Below are 21455 nucleotides of genomic sequence, written 5' to 3' on the forward strand. Positions count from 1 at the left end.
TGGTCTACGCCATGAAGGGGCCTGACTAGGGCAAGACTCCTCAACCTTTTTTTGTTTTTTTTAAAGAGGGCCTGGTTCAAAAGATGACCCGCAATCCTTTGAATCTAAGCCCTGCCAGGGAGAGGCTCCCTGGCTCCTCCTGGACTCTGGCCTCAGAGCAGCTCAGGCAACCTGAGATTAGCACCTGCCCAGCAGACCTATGAGCCTCTTCCTAAAAGGTGCTGCCAATTTGCAGTCTAGGCCAGAGTGGGCGCCAGCCAATTTTGGCTGTTTCTCCTGACCTCTAAACACCTTTGGCCAAGTTGCTCATCTTCTAAAAGCTCTATATGGTCGTTATCAGAGACACTTTGACCTTTAGAGCGCCTCTTCAGCTCTACAGAAAGCTAGGGACTTGGTGGCTAAAAGAAATGAGGCAATAGATCCAGACCTTCTGCCCCAAGAGGGGCAGCTCAGCCATCAGGCCTGGACTACAGGCTGAGAAGAAAGAAACCCAGGATCAGGAAGTTCCCTTGGGCCCCCTACTGATCTGATCTGGTGACTTTGTGGAGAGCTGGGGTTCTCCACCAGGACTATTCATTTTTCAGATGCTTCTGGTCTGTGGAAGGAAAACAAAAGGATATAATTTTTTTTTAGACACAGTTTCACGCTGTTGCCCAGGCTTGAGTGCAGTGGCACGATCTCAACTCACTGCAAACTCTGCCTTCAGAGTTCAAGCGATTCTCATGCCTCAGTCTCCCAAGTAGCTGGGATTAGAGATGCCAGGATAGAAAAATTCTATTCCTTGGTTTAGACATGTGGCTGAGGATCTCAGAAAGTCATAAGCAGAGCCAGGACAAAAAAACCAGGCTTGCTGACACCTCAATCCTTAGTGATGTCTGAAGAGCTGTGGTCTGGCTGAGTACAAGAGAGAACACTGGGTGGGAGGGGGTGGAAAACTCAAGGTTTTAAGGGTACCCTCATGCCTGGCCTTGTCTCATACTTCCTGCCTCCCACACTCACTCCTCATGAATAACAGTGTCTGGCGCGATGCCTGTGGTTAATCCAGGGGCCCATTCATGTGGGTAGAGCGTGGGCTTAACGCGGGAAGGCACAGAGCAAGACAGGGCTCACCTCATGGTAAAGTGCCATGTGGGCAGGGCAGGGAGGCCAAGGCTCAGAGGACAGGCTGCTTCTTGTCCTTTGCTTCTAATTCCTATCTTTTCTTGTTTCAGTCCAGGCCCATCTCTTCCCATTTCTGACTGCCTCTCTGGCACATAGTGCTTGTACCTCCCGCTTGCCAAGTTCTGTTGATTCTGAGGTTTCTTCTTTTCAAATCCACAACCTGCAAATCTTTTCCTTCATCTTTGTTGAATTCAACTCAAGCCACCTCACATGGCTCTTTCTTTTCCTATACTCATTCCCTTTGCTTTGTTTTACTTCAGTGCTAATATAGGCAAATGTCATTTGAGGAAATGAGTGGTTTGGAGGCCAGTGTCTTTCCAGGAACTGCAGGCTCCCTGAAGGCAGGGTCCACAGCATGATGGTCCTAGCTCTTTCAGCATGACAGGCAGTTGGCAGGAGTTACAGGAACTTGGATATAAGGCTGGCTCCACAGGGAACTGTGAGCTCCTTGAGGGAAGCTCCTGTCTTCTCCTGCACCTAGCTCAGGACTGTCTTTGCACATTTGCTAAAAGATGTATATTTCAAGTATGAGATCAAAACTACCTTCCTATTTTCTGGCCTGCCTATCCTCAGGCCCAGCTCCAGTTCTCCTATTAATTGATGGGAAGTTATTGAAGGGTTCTGAGCAGAGAAGTCACATGATTGAGTTGATGACTGATTTAACATCTTAAAAAGTTAACAGGGCCAGGCATGGTGGCTCATGTCTATAATCCCAGCACTTTGGGAGGCCAAGGTGGGCGGATCATCTGAGGTCAGGAGTTCGAGACCAGCCTGACCAACATGGAGAAATGCTGTTTCTACTAAAAATACAAAATTAGTTGGGCGTTGTGGCGTGTGCCTGTAGTCCCAGCAACTCGGGAGGCTGAGGCAGGAGAATCGCTTGAACCCTGGAGGTGGAGGTTGTGGTGTGCCAAGATCATGCCATTGCACTCCAGCCTGGGCAACAAGAGAGAAACTCCATCTCAAAAAAAAAAAAAAAAAAAAAATGTTAACAGGATGCTGTACGGGGAATGGTTTGCAAGGAGCAAGGGAAGAAGCAGAAAGGCAAGTTAGGAGGCTCCTGCAGTAATCCAGGCCAGAAATAATGATGATTGAGACCAAGGTGGTGAGAAGCACATTTCTGTATATTTTAAAGGTAGAGCTGCCAGAATTTCCTGTTTAATTGATAACTAACATCAGGGACGATTCCAAGAGTTTTGGCCTGAACAACTAAACTAGAGTCCCAGCTACTCAGGAGGCTGAGGCAGGAGATCACTTGAGCCTAGGAGTCTGAGGTTGCAGTGAGCCAAGATCATGCCACTACACTCCAGTCTGGGCAACAGAGCAACACCCTGTCTCAAATCAAACGAACAAACAACCCCCACTGGCCACCCTAGAGTTTAGTTGTACCCTTTAATCGAAATTGAGAAGACTAAGGGGGAAATGAATTTGAGAATAAAATCTGGACCCCAGTTTTGGACATGTTGAATTTGAGACACCTATTAGATATTCAAGTGGAGATGCTGGGTAGGAAGTTGTAGAGTTAGGACTGGGCTAAGCTAACCATTGGGAATCTTCAGCATATAGCAGAAGAAGTAGGGAAAATGAAGGAGATCCAGCAAAGAAGGCAGAGCAGGAGCAGCCAGTGAGGGAGGAGAACCAAGAAGTAGTGATGTCTTAGAAATAAGTGAAGAAAGTATTCAAAGGAAAGAGATCAACTGTGTCACATGCCGCAGAGAGGTCAAATAAAATGGGCACTGAGATCTGATAATTGCCTTATGAATATGGAAGTTTCTTTTGGGTTTTGACAGCCTTAAAGAGTGCTCCCCCTGCCAGTGGTAGGAGGAGGTCTGATTAGAGTGGGAGATTAAAATGGCTACAGCACGGAGAATGAACAGTGGTGGAAAAGTGCAAGCGTAAGTGAGACTGGTTAGAAATAGTCGGGGAGGGGGGGCCAGCACAGTGGCTCACACCTGTAATCCCAGCACTTTGGGAGGCCGAGGTGGGCAGATCACTTGAGGTCAGGATTTCAAGACCAGCCTGGCCAACATGGTGAAACCCTGCCTCTACTAAAAATACAAAAAATTAGCTGGGTATGATGGCACACACCTGTAATCCCAGCTACTTGGGAGGCTGAGGCAGGAGAATCGCTTGAACTTGGGAGGCAGAGGTTGCAATTAGCTGAGATTGTGCCACTGTACTCCCACCTGGGTGACAGAGTGAGACTGTCTTGAAAAAAAATAAAAAATAAAAAGAAATAGTGAGGAGATGATTGGGCTAGACAAGGGGAGGGTGAGAAGTAAGTGATTCAAAAGATGTTTAGGTGGCAGAATTAACGGGCCTTGGTAATGGACTGGCTGTGGGTGGTGGGGGATAAAAGAGCAGGGGTGAGACATAATTTCCTTCTGGCAGGAGTAACTACATGGATGGCGGCTGAATTTCCTGAGATATGGATGCAGGTGGCAGAGGAAGTATGCAAAGGAAGAAGACAAGCTTAAGTTTTGGACAGAGTTAATTGTTAGTGACATATCAGACAAGATGTCTAGGATACAGTTGGGTCCCTACGTGTCTATGGCATGGGAGAGAAGACAAGACTGAAGAGAAGGATTTGAGAGTCATCGATGTAGTCATATTTGAAGTCATCAGAGTGATTGAGATTTTCCCAAGAGAGAAAATCTACAGAGCAGAAGACATGGTCTGAGGAAAACAACACATAAAGCAAATTACTGCCATTCTCATCGACAACCTCTCCTCCTTTGTACAGAAGTCGATAAAACTAGCTTGTCCATCAATAGCTGAGCAAGCAGAATCACAAATAACTTTTAATAAAAATCAGGAAGCTGTCCTGGTAAAGAGTTACTTCATCACAAGAGGGAAGAGAAAGCAGGGGGAGCAAACACCGCAACTGGATGGCTGTGCCACAGTCTGCTAAACCAGCCATGCTTCTCACTCCTTTTCTTTTTGCAGAGGCAACAGCCAGAAGATGAGGTAGCATGGGGTGGGAATTACGGGCTGGCCCCTATACCCTACCTGTGTGGCACATGGTATTCTACAGTACAACCACCCCGTGAGGCCTGGTAACCCCATTTGACAGATGAGGAAGCAGACTTGGAAAAGTCCAAAGACCTGACGAATGTAACACAGGGACCTGTATCCACTCTACTGTTGGAGGAGGGAGAGGAAATCTGTTTCACAGATGGCTGCAGTAGAGACTGGGAGGTTCCTTGGCTCAGCTACATCATTTCAATGTGGAGGGAAAGATCAGGTCTTGCCTTTGATCTTGTGGGGAAACCAGAGCAATCAATCCAGCAATTATGAGCCCTCTCCTGTTCAGGAATGGACTGTTAGCCCTGAGCTGGAAGCAGGTCAGCTTCAGTATAGCAGTCCCAGGAGTGGTTGAGAAGAGCCCAGCAGCCTCTCAAAGTGCTCCTCTTCAGTTGTCAGGGCCAAGGCTGGCCTTAGGAGGGGGTAGAAAAGATGGATTCTTTAAATGCGGGTACAGGACAGGGCTTCTGCCTTTGCCTCCCTATCTCTCACTTAGAGCTGGTGACTGTGCCTGAAGCATCACTGAGAAAACAGGAGCTTCCATCAACTTGAAACCCTACCACCAATCTCTAATCCTGTCTGTTTTAGCACCCATCTTCTCTCCCTTCCTTCATGATACTGGGTGAGTTTTCTTTTTCCCCTCCACATGTGCTCTAAATCTCATGCTCTTTCTTTTCTCCCTCACCTTTTTCTCTCCCACTCCTGTGTCTTCCCCTCTCCCTTTCTCTATGGGATTGCTGCATTAGCACACAGAAAGCTATAGCCTTCCCATATTAAAAAACAAAAATACCTTCCCTTGGTCTCCTATGCCACTCCAGCCACTATCCTATTGCTCTGCTCCACATTCACAGCCTAATTTGTGGAAGGAGTTGGTGTCTCCATCTTGTTATCATTCAATCACTGTATAATTTTAATGACATATGGTTTGTGATTTCTTTGTATAATATACCAATGAATCTACGTAACACCAGTAAATCATGAAGCACAAGCAAATGAACATCTATAAACCCACAACCCAACCCAAGAACCGAAACATCACTAATACTGTTGAATGAATCGTTATGTTCCCCCTCCCCATCCCATTCCCCTGCCTCCACAACTATGAACACTGTAATCAAACTGTTGAAAACTAGAGATAAAGAGAAAATCTTAAAAGCAAGAAGTGAGTAAAGGTCATGTTACATTCAGTGCAAGAACAATCAGAACAATGTCTGCTTCTTATAAGAAACAACAGAAACGGAAGACAGAAGACAGTGGAAAGGTATCTCTCAAATGCTAAAAGAAACAACAACAATTCAAGTTAGAATTCTATATCCAGTTGAAAAAAGTCTTTCAAAAATGAAGGCAAAATAGAGATATTTTCAGACAATTGAAGCTGGACAATCAGTTACCACTAGGTCCACAGTATGTGAAATTCCAAAGGAAGTTTTTTCAGGCTGAAGGGAAATGGTCCCAGCCAGAAATCAGGATGTGAAGGAGAAATCCAGAACAATAGCAATAGTAAGTATGTGGATAAATAGAAAAGACTATTTTTGTCTCAAATTCTTCAAAGTGAGGCCTTTTTAATAAAGGCCACAAGATGATGGTACTCCTGCTCAAATATAATTTCACAATTAAATCTAAAATAAGTATAAGGAAATCAGTTGACATTGTGATTTATCCCATGGTAATTATTTCACTCTTTTATAAAAACGTAATTCTTAAAAATGTTTTCCTTTTAAATTTTGGTATCTCTACTTGCTAGTATCCTAAATACATACATGATCTTATTTATTAGGTCATCCAGCACTGGCTGGTAGCCAGCCAGGAGCATAAGATTCTGAGAAAATGTGCCGCAAAATACCCATCAAGTGGTGGTGAGAGAGGCCCATCCCTAGCTAGGATGACTAACCTCCCAGAGTTTCCTGGGTTCTGGGTTCCAGTGCTAAAACTGCGACAGTTCTGGACAAACCATGATGACTGGTCATCCGAACCAGGACCCAGAATGAGGGCCTAAGGACAGAAGTGACTCTGAGAGCAGCAAACAATGGAATGTTGTTAAGGCAACAAAGAAACAAAGGCTGAAAAGTATTGTCTTCTCAAAAGCAGCCTTGCTCTTTAACTGAAGCAAAAATTCTTCTCTCTCCCTCTCCCACACTTTGTATCTGGTATTTAATAGACCAAAGATAGTATCTCCCCCAGGGGTTGGCACATCACAAAGGCATAAACACAAAAGCAGAAACAGTAATTCTGCTTGGCAGGTGAGGGATGGCAGTTCAAAATGGCCCAGAGACTTCCTTTCTTGTGGGGCATGACTTGCTGGCGCTTCATCCAAGGCCCAGGAAGGCCTGAAGACTTGTCTAAGGTCACACGGGGACTTGTATCCACTATACTGTGGGAGTAGGGAGGACAGGAGGGCAGGAGGGAAAGGGAGCTAAGAGGGCCTACTTTTTTCCCCTAGGGTAATTCTCACCATCATCCCATTAGGTATGAATTATTAGCCTGACGTTACTTACAAGGAAAGTGTGTCTCAGAAAGGTGGTGTCACTTGCCCAAGATCACTTACTAGCAGATTCAATATTTCACTCTATGGATGTCTTGCTCCAAAGCCTGGACACAGCGCTATTACCCCAGCATAAATGTCATGGGTGTGTGTGGGACATGCAAGGGAAGGTGTAGAGAGGAAGGAGATGAGCTGGTGATCACAAAGCAGAGTAGGAAGAAAGTCCACAAAACTGCAGGTATTCCTGGACAGGACTGACACCTCTCCTCCCCTACGCAAGGATTTACAAACTTGATAAAAACTGAGATGTAGCCTGGACAACACAGTGAGACCCTGCCTCTAAGAAAAAAAAAATTAGTTGGGTGTGGTGGTGCAGATCTGTGGTCCCAGCTACTTGAGAGGCTGAAGCAGAGGTTCACTTGAACCCAGGAGTTTGAGACTGTAGTGAGCTGTGATCACACCACTGCACTCTAGTCTAGGCAATAGAGTGAGACCCTGTTTTAAGAAAAAAACAAACAAATAAACAAAAAAGCAACCAACAGAGATATGTGGGAACTTGGATTAATTCCTGTGCCAAATAAAATGAGACACCTTGAAAATGGTGGTGCTGGGAAGGCTGGAAGAGGACGGGGAAGGGAAACTACTGAGAGGATGAGACATCTGATGCTTCTCTTTAGGACTGTATCCCAGGACTATAACTTTAGGACTACAACTCTCAGGATACTTCTGGACTGACCCCATTTTTCATTAATGTGGCCTCTGAAAGGATATAAAATGTCTACATTAATTGCTAAATAAAATCTAACTGGCTAGGAAAATTTACCATAAGTAAAATGTCATGATTTTTAGGTGGTGTAATAGAAGAGCACAGAGTCTGTGAGTCAGAAGCTTAGATTCACTTACTGGCTAGGTGACCCTGGGAAAGCGACTCAGCCTTTATGTATCTGTTTCTTTATATATAAATAGAAATACCTTGTAGGTCAGTATGTGATACTCTGAGCCTCGGTTTCCTCATTTTTTATACAGTCTCACTGTGTCATCCAGGCTGGAGTGCAGTGGCGCCATCTTGGCTCACCGCAACCTCCACCTCCTGGGCTCAAGTGGTTTTTGTGACTCAGCCTCCTAAGTACCTGGGATTATAGGCACATGCCACCACGCCTGCCTAATTTTTGTAATTTTTAGAAAAGATGGGGTTTTGCCATGTTGGCCAGGCTCGTCTTGAACTTCCTAGCTCAAGTGTTCTTGCCACCTCATCTACCTAAAGTGCTGGGATTACAGGCGTAAGCCACCGTGCCCAGCCTAGTTTTGTCATTTTAAATAGGGATGATAGTCTATTCCTCATCAGGTTGCTGAATTTAATGAGTTAACACAGAATACCTGGAACAGTGCCTGGTACATGCTAAGCAGCACCGTAACTATCATCTTTCAGCTTAAACACAGCCTCCGCAGAGAGATCCTGTTCTTTATCACAGCACCTACTACTCATCTGAGTCTATATTTTATTTTTTGCTTACTATTTGTGCTCCATGAAAACAGAGAATTGGTCTATCTTATTCACTATTATATGCTCAGTACCCAGCATGACACCTGAGACAGGGTAGGTACTCAAAAGTAGTTATTATTATTGTTTATTTTCTTGCCACTTGCAAGGAAGGTCAGGTGCTGTGCCAAGACAGAAAAGAGGAGACCTGGGATTTGTACCAGAGTTCCAAGCACCTAAGTCAGCTGGATGAATAGTTATGAGGTTTTGTAAATGGCAAATAGTTGTTTGACTGATATTATTCTCTTCATCCAGACCTTATTCTGTCACACTCCCACAAGGCTGCATCTCCTATGTGAGGCATCTCCGCTCCTATTTACCTGCTTGGTGGGCACTCCCACAGCACTCAATACATATTTCTTAGCTGCCTCTTGCTTTCATGCTTCTGCACTTTTTTTTGCTTCCCCGTGTCAGTCTAGGCCGACAATGCTCCATTCTTGCACATTTGCTCTTCCTCACTTTTCCTGAGCTCCCTGCCCACTGCTGGGCCCACAGAATATGCTCAGTACAGGCTGGAGGAGCGACCCCTGCTGCAGCCCTTCCAGGGAAATGGCCTGGGGCTGCATTCTGTGCAAGAGATGATGACTCTCTAGGACAAAGGTCAGCTGGCCATTTTCTTACCTGATCTGTTGTGGCTGCTGGTGGCAAAGTTGCTGAAAGTGAGAGCATCCGCAGGGAAGCCTCCAACTGCTGGGGAGGCAAAAAGAAGTTGGGCACCACAATGGGCTCTGGGCTACAGTGGCAGTTAAGGGACAAAAATACCTAGAAGTCCACCCCCTTGCAGTGGAGGCCAGCATCTCCACTGACCATTTACTCTGCCCCCACTCATGTTTTTCCCTTAACTATTCTTGTCCATAAATCCTTTGCTGAGGTGGCTCCCTCTGACTGGAAGTCTTACCCCCTCCTAACACATAGGTCTGTGTGTTCTTTACAGATCAGTTCAAATCCTGCCTCCTCCAGGAAGCCTTCTCCTAACCTTAGCCCACAGTGATCCCCTCATCACATCCTAGAGCAGTCTGCAACACAGGAGAATGATTAGTCTGATGATTATTTTCCTCAATATTCCCTAATTTCTCAATGGCAGACACAGTTTCCTTCTGTTACCTCTACTTCCCTAAAGCCCCTCAGGAGGCTGGTAGGTAGCAGGCCTTGAATGAGGGCCTGTTGGTTAGAAACAGACCTATTAGAAGTCAGTCAGACGATGTGGGGATGGGGATGGGGATGTGGCTCCAGGGGGTAGCGCCTTAGGTTGTATTTAGGTGCCCTGCACTGAAGGAGGACCTGTTTGCCTGGTTGTTCTCTGCTCACATCCAGAAATGTGAGCTCTGCATCAGGGGCTGTCCATGACCGGACATGTCCTCATGCCAGGGGCCAGCACAGCTAGTCCAATTTGGATGTGAGCCCTAGAAGGCAGGTACTGTATCTTGTACTTCTCTTCCATATCCTCTTGAGGTACTCAGTGCTGTGTTGAGAATATGGTGCTCCACAGGTATTTGTTGAATCAAATCACTGATTCAGTTTAGTTGAACTCTGAAAGGGTAAGGAGGGGACTATTTTGATGTTCCAATTTTTTGTTTTTGTTTAATAAGCTAAGTATTGTTCTGACGCCAAATTGCTTACCAGGTTTTCTATTTTATTGCCATTCTTCTATGCTAGACTGTAAACTCCAAGAAGGCAGAGATGATCTGTCTTTTTCATAACCATATTCCTGTCACCTCACACAGTACCTGGGAGACAGTAAGTACTTAATAAATACTTGTGAATGAATGAAATGCAATGATTTCTTGCTTTGGTTCAAGTCCTCGATTTTTCTGTAGAGAGGTGAGGGAGGAATAGAAATCCTGAAGGGAAAGACCCTTTGACCCCAGGCCTTCTGCTGAGGCCCAGGTGAGGTAGGATCTATTTGCTGTTACTGCTCTAACTGCTGGGGACTGCCAAACAGCCAGCTGATGCTGTGGGGAAGAGCTTTGCTGTGAGGTGTCAGGGCTGGCTCTGAAGCATGGAAGCCTCCTTCCCAGCCCACTGCCATATGTGTGCTTTAGCGTCCTGCTCCAACAGCCACTTTCTCCCACTTTTATTTTATATATTTTTGAAACAGGCTCTCGCTCCCATTGTTCAGGCTGGAGTGCAGTGGTGTGATCATGGCTCACTGCAGCCTTGACCTTCTGGGCTCAGGTAATTCTTCCACTTCAACTTCCAGAGTAGCTGGGATTACAGGTGCATGCCACCACGCCTGGTTAATTTTTGTATTTTTAGAAGAGATGGAGTTTTGCCATGTTACCAAGGCTGGTCTTGAACTCCTGACCTCAAGTGATCCTCCCACCTTGGCTTCCCAAAGTGCTGGGATTACCAGCATGAGCCACTATGTCTGGCTTCATGAACTTTTAAGTTCCTTTTCCTCAGTTCATAAAAACATTAAAGTTTCCCATTTAGGGAAAAAAACAAACCTCTGCCCTTGCATTCTCTTCTAGTTACCACTCAGCTGTCATTTAATAGATGGATAATTTTAAGAAAGTTCACTTTTTATGCCTCAATTTCTTTATTTTAAAGTGTATTAGTACTTATTGTTTTGAGGGTTAAATGAATTTATAGATGTAAAGTGCTTAGAATGGTATCTGGCACAGTGAACACTTGATAAATATCAGCTATTCTTATCTCCTCAGTTTATGGGGAAAAGTTGCCTGTTGTCACTGTCCTCGTCATTCGCTCCTTTCACTAATGAAGTTTGGCTTCCATTCCCACCACTGCAAGGTCCTCCTTAACGCTAAAGCCAGATACATGCCAGCCACATTCTCCTGGACTTGTCTGCAGCATCAGTGCAGACCACGACGTCCTGAAATTCTGCAGCATCTGCTCCCACGGCACGTCCCTCCACCGCTTCTCCTACCTCCCAACCAGCTCTCCTCGCTTCTTTTGTGGCCATGCCCTGTCCTGCCTCTCCTGTGTGCATTGGAGAGGCTGAGTCTGTCTCTGTGTGTTTGGTTGTCCCTTCCCAGGCTCTTCTTGCTGCCCTCATCGATTCCCAGAGATGCCTACCTTTTTGGCTGAGCTCAGCCCTCCACTCCAGGCCTGCATCTCCTCCTGCATGTCCTACAGGCACATGCCCCAAATGGCAATCTGCTTCATCCCCCAAACCGTTTTTTTTTTTTGGAGACAGAGTTTGCTCTTGTTCCCAGGCTGGAGTGCAATGGTGCGATCTCGGCTCACCACAACCTCCACCTCCCAGGTTCAAGCAATTCTCCTGCCTCAGCCTCCTGAGTAGCTGGGATTACAGACACGTGCTACCACGCCCAGCTAATTTTGTATTTTTAATACAGATGGGGTTGCTCCATGTTGGTCAGGCTGGTCTCGAACTCCCAACCTCAGGTGATCTGCCCACCTCGGCCTCCCAGAGTACTGGGATTATAGATGTGAGCCACCATGGTCGGCCCCAAACCTGTCTCTTTCTGTGCTGTTTTCTATCCGGTAAATGGTATCACCTGCCTGGCAACTTGTGACAGAATCCTCTAAGTTATACTTTCTATTTCCTTTGTCTCATCACCTGCCCCTCTCTCTAATCCTCTCAGATCTGCTCCCCTCCTCTTCATCATAAAGCAGACTATACTTCATGTCAGACTTTCTTCATCTCTTATTATTATTCCAAGTGTCCTAACTAGCCTCCTTGCTTCTAGTCTTCCCTTATCTAACCTGCCCTCTGCAAGGCACTGGGTGACTTCTTTTCTCATATATAAACCTGACCATACCACACGCTTAACAGTGAGCACTATTTATGTACCAGGTATTGTGCTAGGCAGTTTACCTGATTATTTTCATTTTCACAACAACCCAGTAAGTACTATTATCACCTCCATATTACAGATGAGGAAAGTGAAGTTTCTTTGCTTTAGAATAGAGTCCAAGTACCTCAGGCAGGCATAAAAGTCCTTTAAGATCCAGGCCCTGCCTCACCTCACACCATCCCCTCATCCTTGGACTCTAGTCACATCACAGTGAACTACTGCCCACAGGCAGCCTCCTTCACCCGGCTAGACCTCTGCACACACAGTTCGTCCTGACTAGAACTTTTCCTTGTCTCTATTATGCAATGCCTATTCATCTTCAAGGTCTGGCTCTCTGTCTCTCTTACTGAGATAGCTCCCTCCTCGTGCTCCCTAGCGTTCCATCCACGTCTCATCAAAGCACTTGGAACAACAAACTGTCAGTATCTATCTACTTGACTGTCTCCTATTTCATCATGGGAACTTCTCGAGGTAAGGTCTGATTCAAATCTGTCCTTGGCACCCAGCACAGGGCCTTGCACTATTTATTTTTGAAAGAATAGTCAGGAGGGCCTAGGCTAAAGCAGCACTTAGGATCTCTAGACACATGTGGCAGCTCCTCCATCGGCCATATTCTGAGCACATCTAATACTGACTGTAAAGGGAGCAACAGCAGGGGCCAGGATCCAGGATGAGCAAGGCTGGGGAGAACTTCACACGAGGTGGTCTGTTTCCAGTGGTCAGCTTCCAGCTATTGCATGCTTTAATCCTTTCCTCCGCCCACTCTCTGACCCCTAGGTTTTTCTCTGATCTGCATGAAGAATCACAGTGTGTGGTGCATACAAAAGTTTCCACTCATTTGGTTTTCTCAATAATGTTGTGAAATTATGATAGTTCAATTAAATCTACATTTACTGATCCCTTCTCTGTGCAGTGCTAGATCCCAGGGATGCAGAAAAAGACAAGGTCCCTGACCTGGGGAGCTTATAGTTTGGTGGGTAAGGGATTTTATAGGTGAAGAAACTGGCTCAGAAATATTAAACTATATGTCTATAATCACAAAAGTAATTTTGTGGGTCTAGGAGGGTCAAAGTCAGGCTCCCTGACTTCTGGTAGAGGAAGATCTCTAATCTAGTAAAGCAGCCTGCTTCACCTGCCAGCCATGCCATATTCCCTCCTTGTTGTCAGGATAGCAGGTGAGCTGCTCTGATGAGCTGGTTAGGCTACAGGTGTGAAGGGTGTAGATGGTCCTAAGTGGTTTCCTTTCACTGTAACATACCAGTCTGTATTTAAAAGGAGGGAGCGGGGAATGTCAGGTACACCCTGTTCCTATCAACAGCACCTTACTGGGGTCTTGGGCAAGTCTATCTCCACGGTGCCTGTTTAGCTCCATCACTTGCTTTTTTAAAAAAAATTTAATCTGGCCAGGTGCGGTGGCTCAAATGCTGTAATTGCAGCATTTTGGGAAGATGAGGCAGGAGGATTGCTTGAGGCCAGGAGTTTGAGATCAGCCTGGGTAACATAGCAAGACCCCAACTCTTAAAAACAACTTAGCTGGGTGTGGTGGGGCATACCTGTAGTTCTAGCTACTTGTAAGGCTGAGGTGGGAGGATCGCTTGAGCACACACGAATCTGAGGCTAACTGAGCAAAACAGAGATGATATTTACCTAAAAGACTTGTGATGACTGAATGAAAAATTTACATAAAGTGCTCAGTGGCAGTGATCTTCTTTCCTCTTTCTCTAGACCCTCTGCTTCTCTTTCAACTGAGATAAACAGTCTCATTCCTTAGATCCCAAGCCTTGCCTTCAGGTGGAAAAATACCCCACAGATGAATCGAATAAATCAGGGTACGCTAGGTTAATGAATGTGCTAAACCCACTTCAAGGCATTCTGTTTCCAAGGGCTGGTGTTAATGGTAAAACTGTAGCACCTGTCGTGCAGGTGGGGTATTCTGAAGGAATGGTCTTCCCACACCCCCCAATGCATTCCACGAGGGTGGCCACTTGCTCACATTCACACTAGGCTAGTCTAAGCACCAGCATCCAAAACACTTGTGGCAAATGCCAAAGGATACAGCAGGAGGCTCCGCTTTGTGGACATCTCTGATCCAGTTGTCATCTGCCTCTGCCTGATGTCAGAGGAGTTGATGGGTGGTCCCTTATGGTTTTCCCTTCTGCTCTGGGAGGCTAGGTTTACTGGCAACTTCTTGAAGCTATCAGCAGAGTCGCTGAGCTCCCTGGTGGCAGGTTCATTCTCAGCTGGGGCCTCTGACTCGGGCTCCTTGTTCTGATCCACCTGTGGTGAGCTCCATCCAACAAACGTGCTGCTCTGTTGGGCTCCTGAGAGTGTCAGGCATGGGAGGGGTCGAGGGTTAGCTGAGGCAGACTCTCCACCAACCTTGGCCTTAGATGCCTCATCCTCACAAGCAATAAGACTTTGGCTAGGAGAACCCTGCCTAGGCAGGTGGGATTTGACAGCCCTTTCTGGGCTGGAAAGAAAGCTATTTTTGACTGTAAGTTCCTCTCTGCAGAAAGGCCCCGGAGAAGGACAAGAGGGGCCTTCCCTCTGTACCTCATCAGGCTGAGGGCTGATGACCTCACTTGTGTCTGATATGAAACTAGACCAAGGGCTAGTTTTGTCTGTCACTGTGGTAATCTCATTTAAGGTCCTGGGCTCAATGATGTCTTCTTCATAGTCCTCATCACTGTAGGCTGGGCCTGCCTCAGTGTCCTCACTGATCTGCATCTTTGTAATGGGTACTGTATGGCTCAGGGACTCATGGAGTATTCTTCCTCCATATGAAGTCTCTTTGAGAGCAGGGGGTGGTGGGGAATCTGTGCCCTTATCTGGAGCTCTTGCCAATGGCTCATCTGGCGTTGTGCATCGTTCTTGCAGTGCCTCTGTGTACTGAGCATCTGGGAGGGTGGTGGCCTTGTTGCTTCTACTCCTGGCTCGGTGAGAACTCAAAGCTGCTTGGGAATCCCTGGTGATAGTCTGCAGATCTGAACAGCAACAGATAACACTCTTATTACAAGGTAGGGCCACAGACCACCCAAACTTCCCACACTAGCCTCTAGCTTCAGAAGCACTCTGGCAATCAGACTTTGAACAAACCATAAAGAAAATTAGTTCACCCAAGCGTCAGTGAGACTATATTCAAGGTGGTACAATTTTTAGTACTTTATTCTAATATGAGAGGACCAGAATCTAATCTATAGTTGTGGATACATCTGTGGAAATGCTTTCAGAGACTATCTGCTCATGCTCAGGAATCCTTGGGAGCTGGGAGTCCTGGTGGGCATGTTCATGCTTCCAGTTACTTCAGTAACTACCTATATTAAAAATCAAAATGAGAATCCACTTATTTACTTATTTGATGACAGTTATTAAAACTACCTATTTTACTTGGAAAACAAAAGCAAGGAAATATCTATCACCCACATGATAAGGCAGGGAAGATTTACAGAGAAAATGTAAGGAACAGGGTATGTTGGAAAGAGCATGGGCTTTGGAGCCGGTCAATCTTGGGTTCAAATCTGTTGTCACTTGTTAACTTTGTGATCACAAGCAAACTATCCTCTCGGAGCCTGCTGATCTGTAAAGTGTAATCAACACCACCCACGTCACAAGGTTACCGTAGAAAATACATGAAAGAAATAGGCATACACTGTGTGGTGAATATATAAGCACTTAATAAACAGAAGCTACTAGTCATCTCAAATTGTTTTTGGGATGGAATGGGAGTGAATAAATTAATAAATAAACCTAGTAAATGATACATGTTTGTAAGATTATTTGAGAGGATAAAATTAGGAACTGAAGGCAAATTTGATTCCTGGGGAATAGGAGTCACATCTTCCTCACAGCACCTAACAGAGGGTTCATTCTACAGGAGGTGCTGGCCGTTTAATATTATACGTCGATGATTTTCAGGCCTCAAAAGAATGAGTAGATATATGGAATTGGAACATTACTACCTGTAAACAGGAATAGGCACCGGGAAGCATATTTAGTTGATCCTAATCCTTTGGCCTGAACATGCTTTCTGTCTCAGAGCAGTCTCCTTGCTTTTTATAAACCTTCCCAGCCTTCAAGCCCTGTTCTATTGCATCTCCTCCAGGAAGCCTTCCCAGTTGCATAAGTTAAATGGAATTGGTTTGTGGCTTTGTCCTATAAGGAAGAACATATGCTACTGTGTAATTGTATGTTTACCCCATCACACTGTGAGCTTCTCAGGACAGAAACCATATGTTTGACTTACGTTATATCTCTAGGGCCCAGCAAAGGACCTAGCATATAGCTCTGGCTTAAAAAAACCCCACTCAGTAATTCTCTCTCTCAAGTTTCACTCATATCCATTTGTCTGATGGCTTTGTAAAAAAAAAAAAAAAGCATACTGAGGCATAATAGAGGCGGGGCAGGCTTTTGCATTTTTTTTTGAATGGTTTCCCTGATCTAATCATCTTTCCCTTTTCAAATTCATTCTCCCTGTGAAAACCAGTTCTCATTCTGCCATCTGCTTGCTGAGAACTTCCCATTTCTTCCAGGATAAACATTAAACACCCAAGTTTGGCTTCAAGGCCCCACAGCTTCAATTCTTCAATTCTTTTTTTTTTTTGAGATGGAGTCTCACTCTGTCACCCAGCCTGTAGTGCAGTGGAGTGATCTTGGCTCACTGCAACCGCTGCCCCCTGGGTTTAAGGGATTCTTGTGTCTCTGCCTCTCGAGTAACTGAGACTACAGGCATCTACCACCACGCGTGGCTAATTTTTGTATTTTTAGCAGAGATGGGGTTTTGCCATGTTGGTCAAACTGGTTTCGAACTCCTGACCTCAACTGATCCACCCGCCTTCGTCTCCCAAAGTGCCAGGATTACAGGTGTAAGCCACTATGCCCGGCCACATTTCTCTTCTCTCTCTTCTTTCAATATACCCCTTTAGAAAGATTCCCCTATTTGTTTTCACCTCTACTCCAAACAAGCCTCCATCTGTTTTGCTCTCATATTTTCGTTCTGGGAGGATTTTTCTTTGGTTGACTATAGAAATAAGCTTGATGAAGGGAGAGATAATGCCTGCCATGTCCACCACTATATCCTCCTGGAACAAAGAATAGTGCCTGGCACAGATGGTGCTCAATAAACACTTGACTGAAAATATCCAAGCAAGTGGAAGTCAAACACAGAGTATTTATCTGGGGCCATGGATACCAACAGGTTTGGTATCTGGAAGAAGAGGATAGAAAGGTTTGTACTTAGCATCAATCATGGTGTTTTTCCTTCCCTTTAGAAACAGAAAATTGAATCTCTTCATCCCTGTGTAGAATCTATGCATTGTGCTTGAGCAAAAAACAAGTGAGGGCTAAAGATGCTGATCTAGTTGATTTCACAGTGTTCCCTGAAGCTTGCCTGATAAAGATTTCTAGGTAGTAACCCTGGATCCTGATTGAGTAGGATGGAATAGGACCCAGGAATCTGTATCTCATTGCAAGTGCCTGGGTGACACTTACGCTCAGGCAGGTTGGCCAATACTTGCTCTAGAGCAGTCTCAGTCTTGTCTACACACTAGAATTACCTGGGGAGTTAGAAATAATACTGATGCCTGGGTTCCACCTAAGAGATTCTGTTGACCTATAGTACAGCCTGAGCATGGGGTTTTTAAAAAGTCCCTCAGTAATTCCAATATGCAGCTAAAATGAGAACCACTGCTCCAAAGGGGTTTTTCAAAGGGTGGACTATGAACCACTAACATCCAGAATCATCAAGGGTGGTTGGTAAAAGTGCAGACTTCTGGGCTCTGAGAATTATAATTTTAAATATGTTTGTTGTTGATCATTTTCTCAGAGTGGGACAAGTTCAAGAACTGCTATTAAGAAAACACTCATCGAATCTACCCCACTCTTTTCTTGGCTGGGGAAACTGAAGCCCAAGAAGGGAAACGACATGTTCAGAGTCAGACCCTGAGTCTGTACCGGAAGTCCATCAAGGACCTGGGTCAGTCCAATGCTCTTTCCTTTGTCCCATGTTGCTGTGCCATACTATTATGTCCCTCATTTTCAAAAGCAAGATGGTTTAAAATAAAAAAGGGTGTAATCCCAGCACTTTGGGAGGCCGAGGCGGGTGGATCACGAGGTCAAGAGATCGAGACCACCCTGGTCAACATGGTGAAACCCCGTCTCTACTAAAAATACAAAAAATTAGCTGGGCATGGTGGCGCGTGCCTGTAATCCCAGCTACTCAGGAGGCTGAGGCAGGAGAATTGGCTGAACCCAGGAGGCGGAGGTTGCAGTGAGCCAAGATCGTGCCATTGCACTCCAGCCTGGGTAACAAGAGTGAAACTCTGTCTCAAAAAAAAAAAAAAGGGAAGAGGCTGAAAACAATTGGGCTCTATTTGTCATAGGTGCTTGTCTGAAGGAAAACATTCAAATGCTTTTTGAATTGGCACCCAGTGACCCTAACATCTCAATAAGAAAGTATCTAAGTCATACCTGTGATTAAGGAGCTGACTTGCAACACCAGGTTACTGGATTTCTCCAGGATGCACTGGCTCCCAGGGTCTAGGCTGCTGGCTCCTGGACCAGGATGGTCCCTACAGCTCTCCTGGTGCTGTGAGATGGCTGTATGAGTCTGAGGGCTGAGGGGTAGGAAAGGCTTCGTAAGCTTCTGGCTGAAGTACCGCTGGATCTGATCAAGCTCACTCAGATTCTTCCTATCAACAAAAAGGAGAGAAGACAAAGGGATCATTCACAGAGATTATGAACATCTTTTATGTCTCCTGGACACTACCACTTGAGCCAAAGCCTTAATACCTCTCACTTGGTCTACTAATATACTAAGGCCCTCTCTCTCCAATCCACTAACTCATCCTTCACTCCTCTGACTGCAATCCTGCTGCTGGGGACAACTTTCTCCCCTTTTTGTCTGTCTAATGCGATTCTTCTTCTAATGTCCAGCAAAAAGCCACTTCCTCAGAAAGGAACCATTCTTGACCATCTTTCCAGCCCTTATTTCTCTTTACTTTGACAGAATAAAGCCCTACTCTGGGCTTTGCTACCTCATAACCAATCCTGATCTTTCAGGCAAGTGAGTTCTAAAAAGCCTTCCCTGACTCTAAATTAGTTTAGGGGCTCTTCTTTCATGCTCCATAGTTGTTTCTGCACTCTTCTATCCCTTCACTCATTTATTTCACGTCTATTTCCCCTGATGTACAGTGAGCTCTGTGCCAATTCCTTACTGCACCCAGCATAGTGCTTGGCACAAAAGAATGTTGAATGGATAAAAGGACATAAATAAGTGATTTAAAAAATCTGTTTAAAAGCCTTTAATAGGGCCACATTCTTACCACACTCCAATAAGAAATCACACCAAACTTCACTTGCATAGGATTTTATATTTATGCTTTTAAACATATTATTTTGTTTAATTTTCAGCTAACCATATAAGATCAGTAATTATAAATAAGGAACTTGAGGTTCAGAGAACTTAAGTGACTTGTCCAGAGCAAGGAGCACAATGTAGCTACTCAGAATTTGGGACTCCAAGTCTTGCACTTTTTCTATAACAGATGGGCTCTGTTTCAGCTGGGTCCATTCGTTCCTCATACTTCTGCTGATGCTGGAACCCAAGTTCAAGCAACTCCCTGCTCTGTTTCTATTCCATTCAACTTTTAAGGTTGCAGCTCACATTTCTTCTTTCCAAAGGCCATTATCTCAAATCATTGGACCACTTGTCCCTTAAACTTGTTCGCCCTCATAATTTCACATATCAAACCTTTTCTTAGATTTTCCCTTAATTGTTTCATTATATGTTAGTTTAGTTTCCCTAAGTAGGCCACAAGCATGTCGGAATAGAAGATATATCTCAAACTTCTCTCTTTCCTTAGTATACTCAATGTGTGTGGTACAATCAACACAACATAGACACTAAACACCTGTGACACTAAATACTTGTGACCCCCATCTCTAATAAAATACAGTAACTTAGCTGGGTGTGGTGGCGGGCGCCTGTAATCCCAGCTACTTGGGAGGCTGAGGCAGGGGAATCACTTGAACCCAGAAGGCAGAGGTTGCAGTGGGCCGAGATTGCGTCACTGCACTCCAGCTCAAGTAACAGTGCAAGACTCCGTCTCAACCAACCAACTGACCAACCAACCAACCAAAAAAACAAGCTGGGAGGCACGGTGGCTCAGGCCTGTTGTCCCGGTGAAGAAGGAGGCGAGGGCAGATGTTCAAGACCAGCCTGGGTAGCATAGGAAGCTTTCATCTATATAACACACTAACACAAAATCTTTTAAACACTTTTTTCCTTAAACTTTATATACTCTCCTCCTTTCCTTCCCCCAACACTTTTCACTTAAGAATAATTGTTCTAAGAGTCAAGCTCTTAGTCTGACATTCAAGGACCTTCATGATCTGACTCTTATAAAATTCATCCTGCTCCTTGCAACTTATGCTCAGCTTTTTCCTGTAAGCGCTGCTGGCATTTCCCCAAACTTGAATTGCCCCTGAGCCTTGGCATAAGTTCTTTCCATAAAGAATGTCCCTCAAAGACCAGTTCAAATGTGACTTCTTTAAATCTTTCTAGGACCAATCCAGAATGTTAGGCATTCCCCTGTCTACTTTTGGCCAGGAAAACTGCAGCTTTTACTACCCTGCATTATAATTATTTGGCAACATGGCTATCTCCTCCACTCAGATGGGCAGAGCAAAGATTGAAGGTCAGGTCTATCTGACTCTGAGGCCGTGTCCTTTCCACTGCACCACACTTTTCATTAGATGAGCTAGGGGCTGATTTAGCTGATCAATCATGGCCCTTTCAATTCTCACAGTGATTCTCTGGCTCAGATGCTAACTAAACTAAGAAAGGAACAGAAAAGAGTTAACAGGAGAGAGGCTGGTCTGGAAGAAGCCAATGGTTGTGAGTATAAAGACAGTGGGCAGGATTAAGCTTTGTAAGTTCTAAAGAGGGTGGGAGCCTGTGAGATGTGGTTATTATTACATTTTGGTGAACAACCTGAAGCTCTTGCATTTACAGGTGGATCAGTAACAGAGCCCCTGAAGGAATGGACGGTCCCAAACTAATACAGATTCATCTATGAGAAATCCCATGAGGCTCCAGGGTCCAGCCTGATACTAACATGCAAAAGAGCCCTCTACTAAAGTTCCTAGGCGGGTGGCACGTGATGGAAAAGCAGTAATGTACATTGCCATTTCTCATTCACCTTGTTCTCCACTATGGTTTCCTGCATCCTATCTCAGCAGAGCCTCACCTGAGAGAAGTCAGAATGGAGGTTTGGGAGGGCAAGGGTGATGTGGTCAGTTTGTCATCACATGGCAAGAGTGTCTCTCCCTGATGCAGGGATTCATGAAATTGGCGAATGTTCTGCACATGCTCTTCATGGCGTGATGCTTGGCTTCTTGTGGTACCACTTCTGTCAAAAAAAAAAAAAAAAAAAAAAGGGAGCAAAATCAATTCCCAATCAATGAGAACACT

The 21455-nt window shown here is 45.1% G+C and overlaps 1 protein-coding gene across 4 annotated transcripts in view; it reads right to left on the reverse strand.

Annotated features, from left to right (window-relative positions):
* Positions 1-21455, reverse strand: part of C2CD3 (C2 domain containing 3 centriole elongation regulator) — a 155497-nt gene that overhangs the window by 6227 nt on the left and 127815 nt on the right. For all 4 annotated transcript variants that reach the window (XM_021675069.2, XM_064365284.1, XM_064365285.1 and 1 more), the window contains 4 exons: positions 21232-21393; positions 18452-18672; positions 14043-14970; positions 8829-8940 (listed from right to left, as the gene is read on the reverse strand). In XM_021675069.2, the coding sequence (XP_021530744.2) occupies positions 8829-8940; positions 14043-14970; positions 18452-18672; positions 21232-21393 (1423 nt within the window). The remainder of the gene's footprint in view (positions 1-8828; positions 8941-14042; positions 14971-18451; positions 18673-21231; positions 21394-21455) is intronic.

The sequence above is a fragment of the Aotus nancymaae genome, unplaced genomic scaffold (genome assembly GCF_030222135.1).
Source record: "Aotus nancymaae isolate 86718 unplaced genomic scaffold, 86718_ANA_hifiasm-v0.15.2.pri h1tg000059l, whole genome shotgun sequence".
In the NCBI taxonomy this organism is placed as follows: domain Eukaryota; kingdom Metazoa; phylum Chordata; class Mammalia; order Primates; family Aotidae; genus Aotus; species Aotus nancymaae.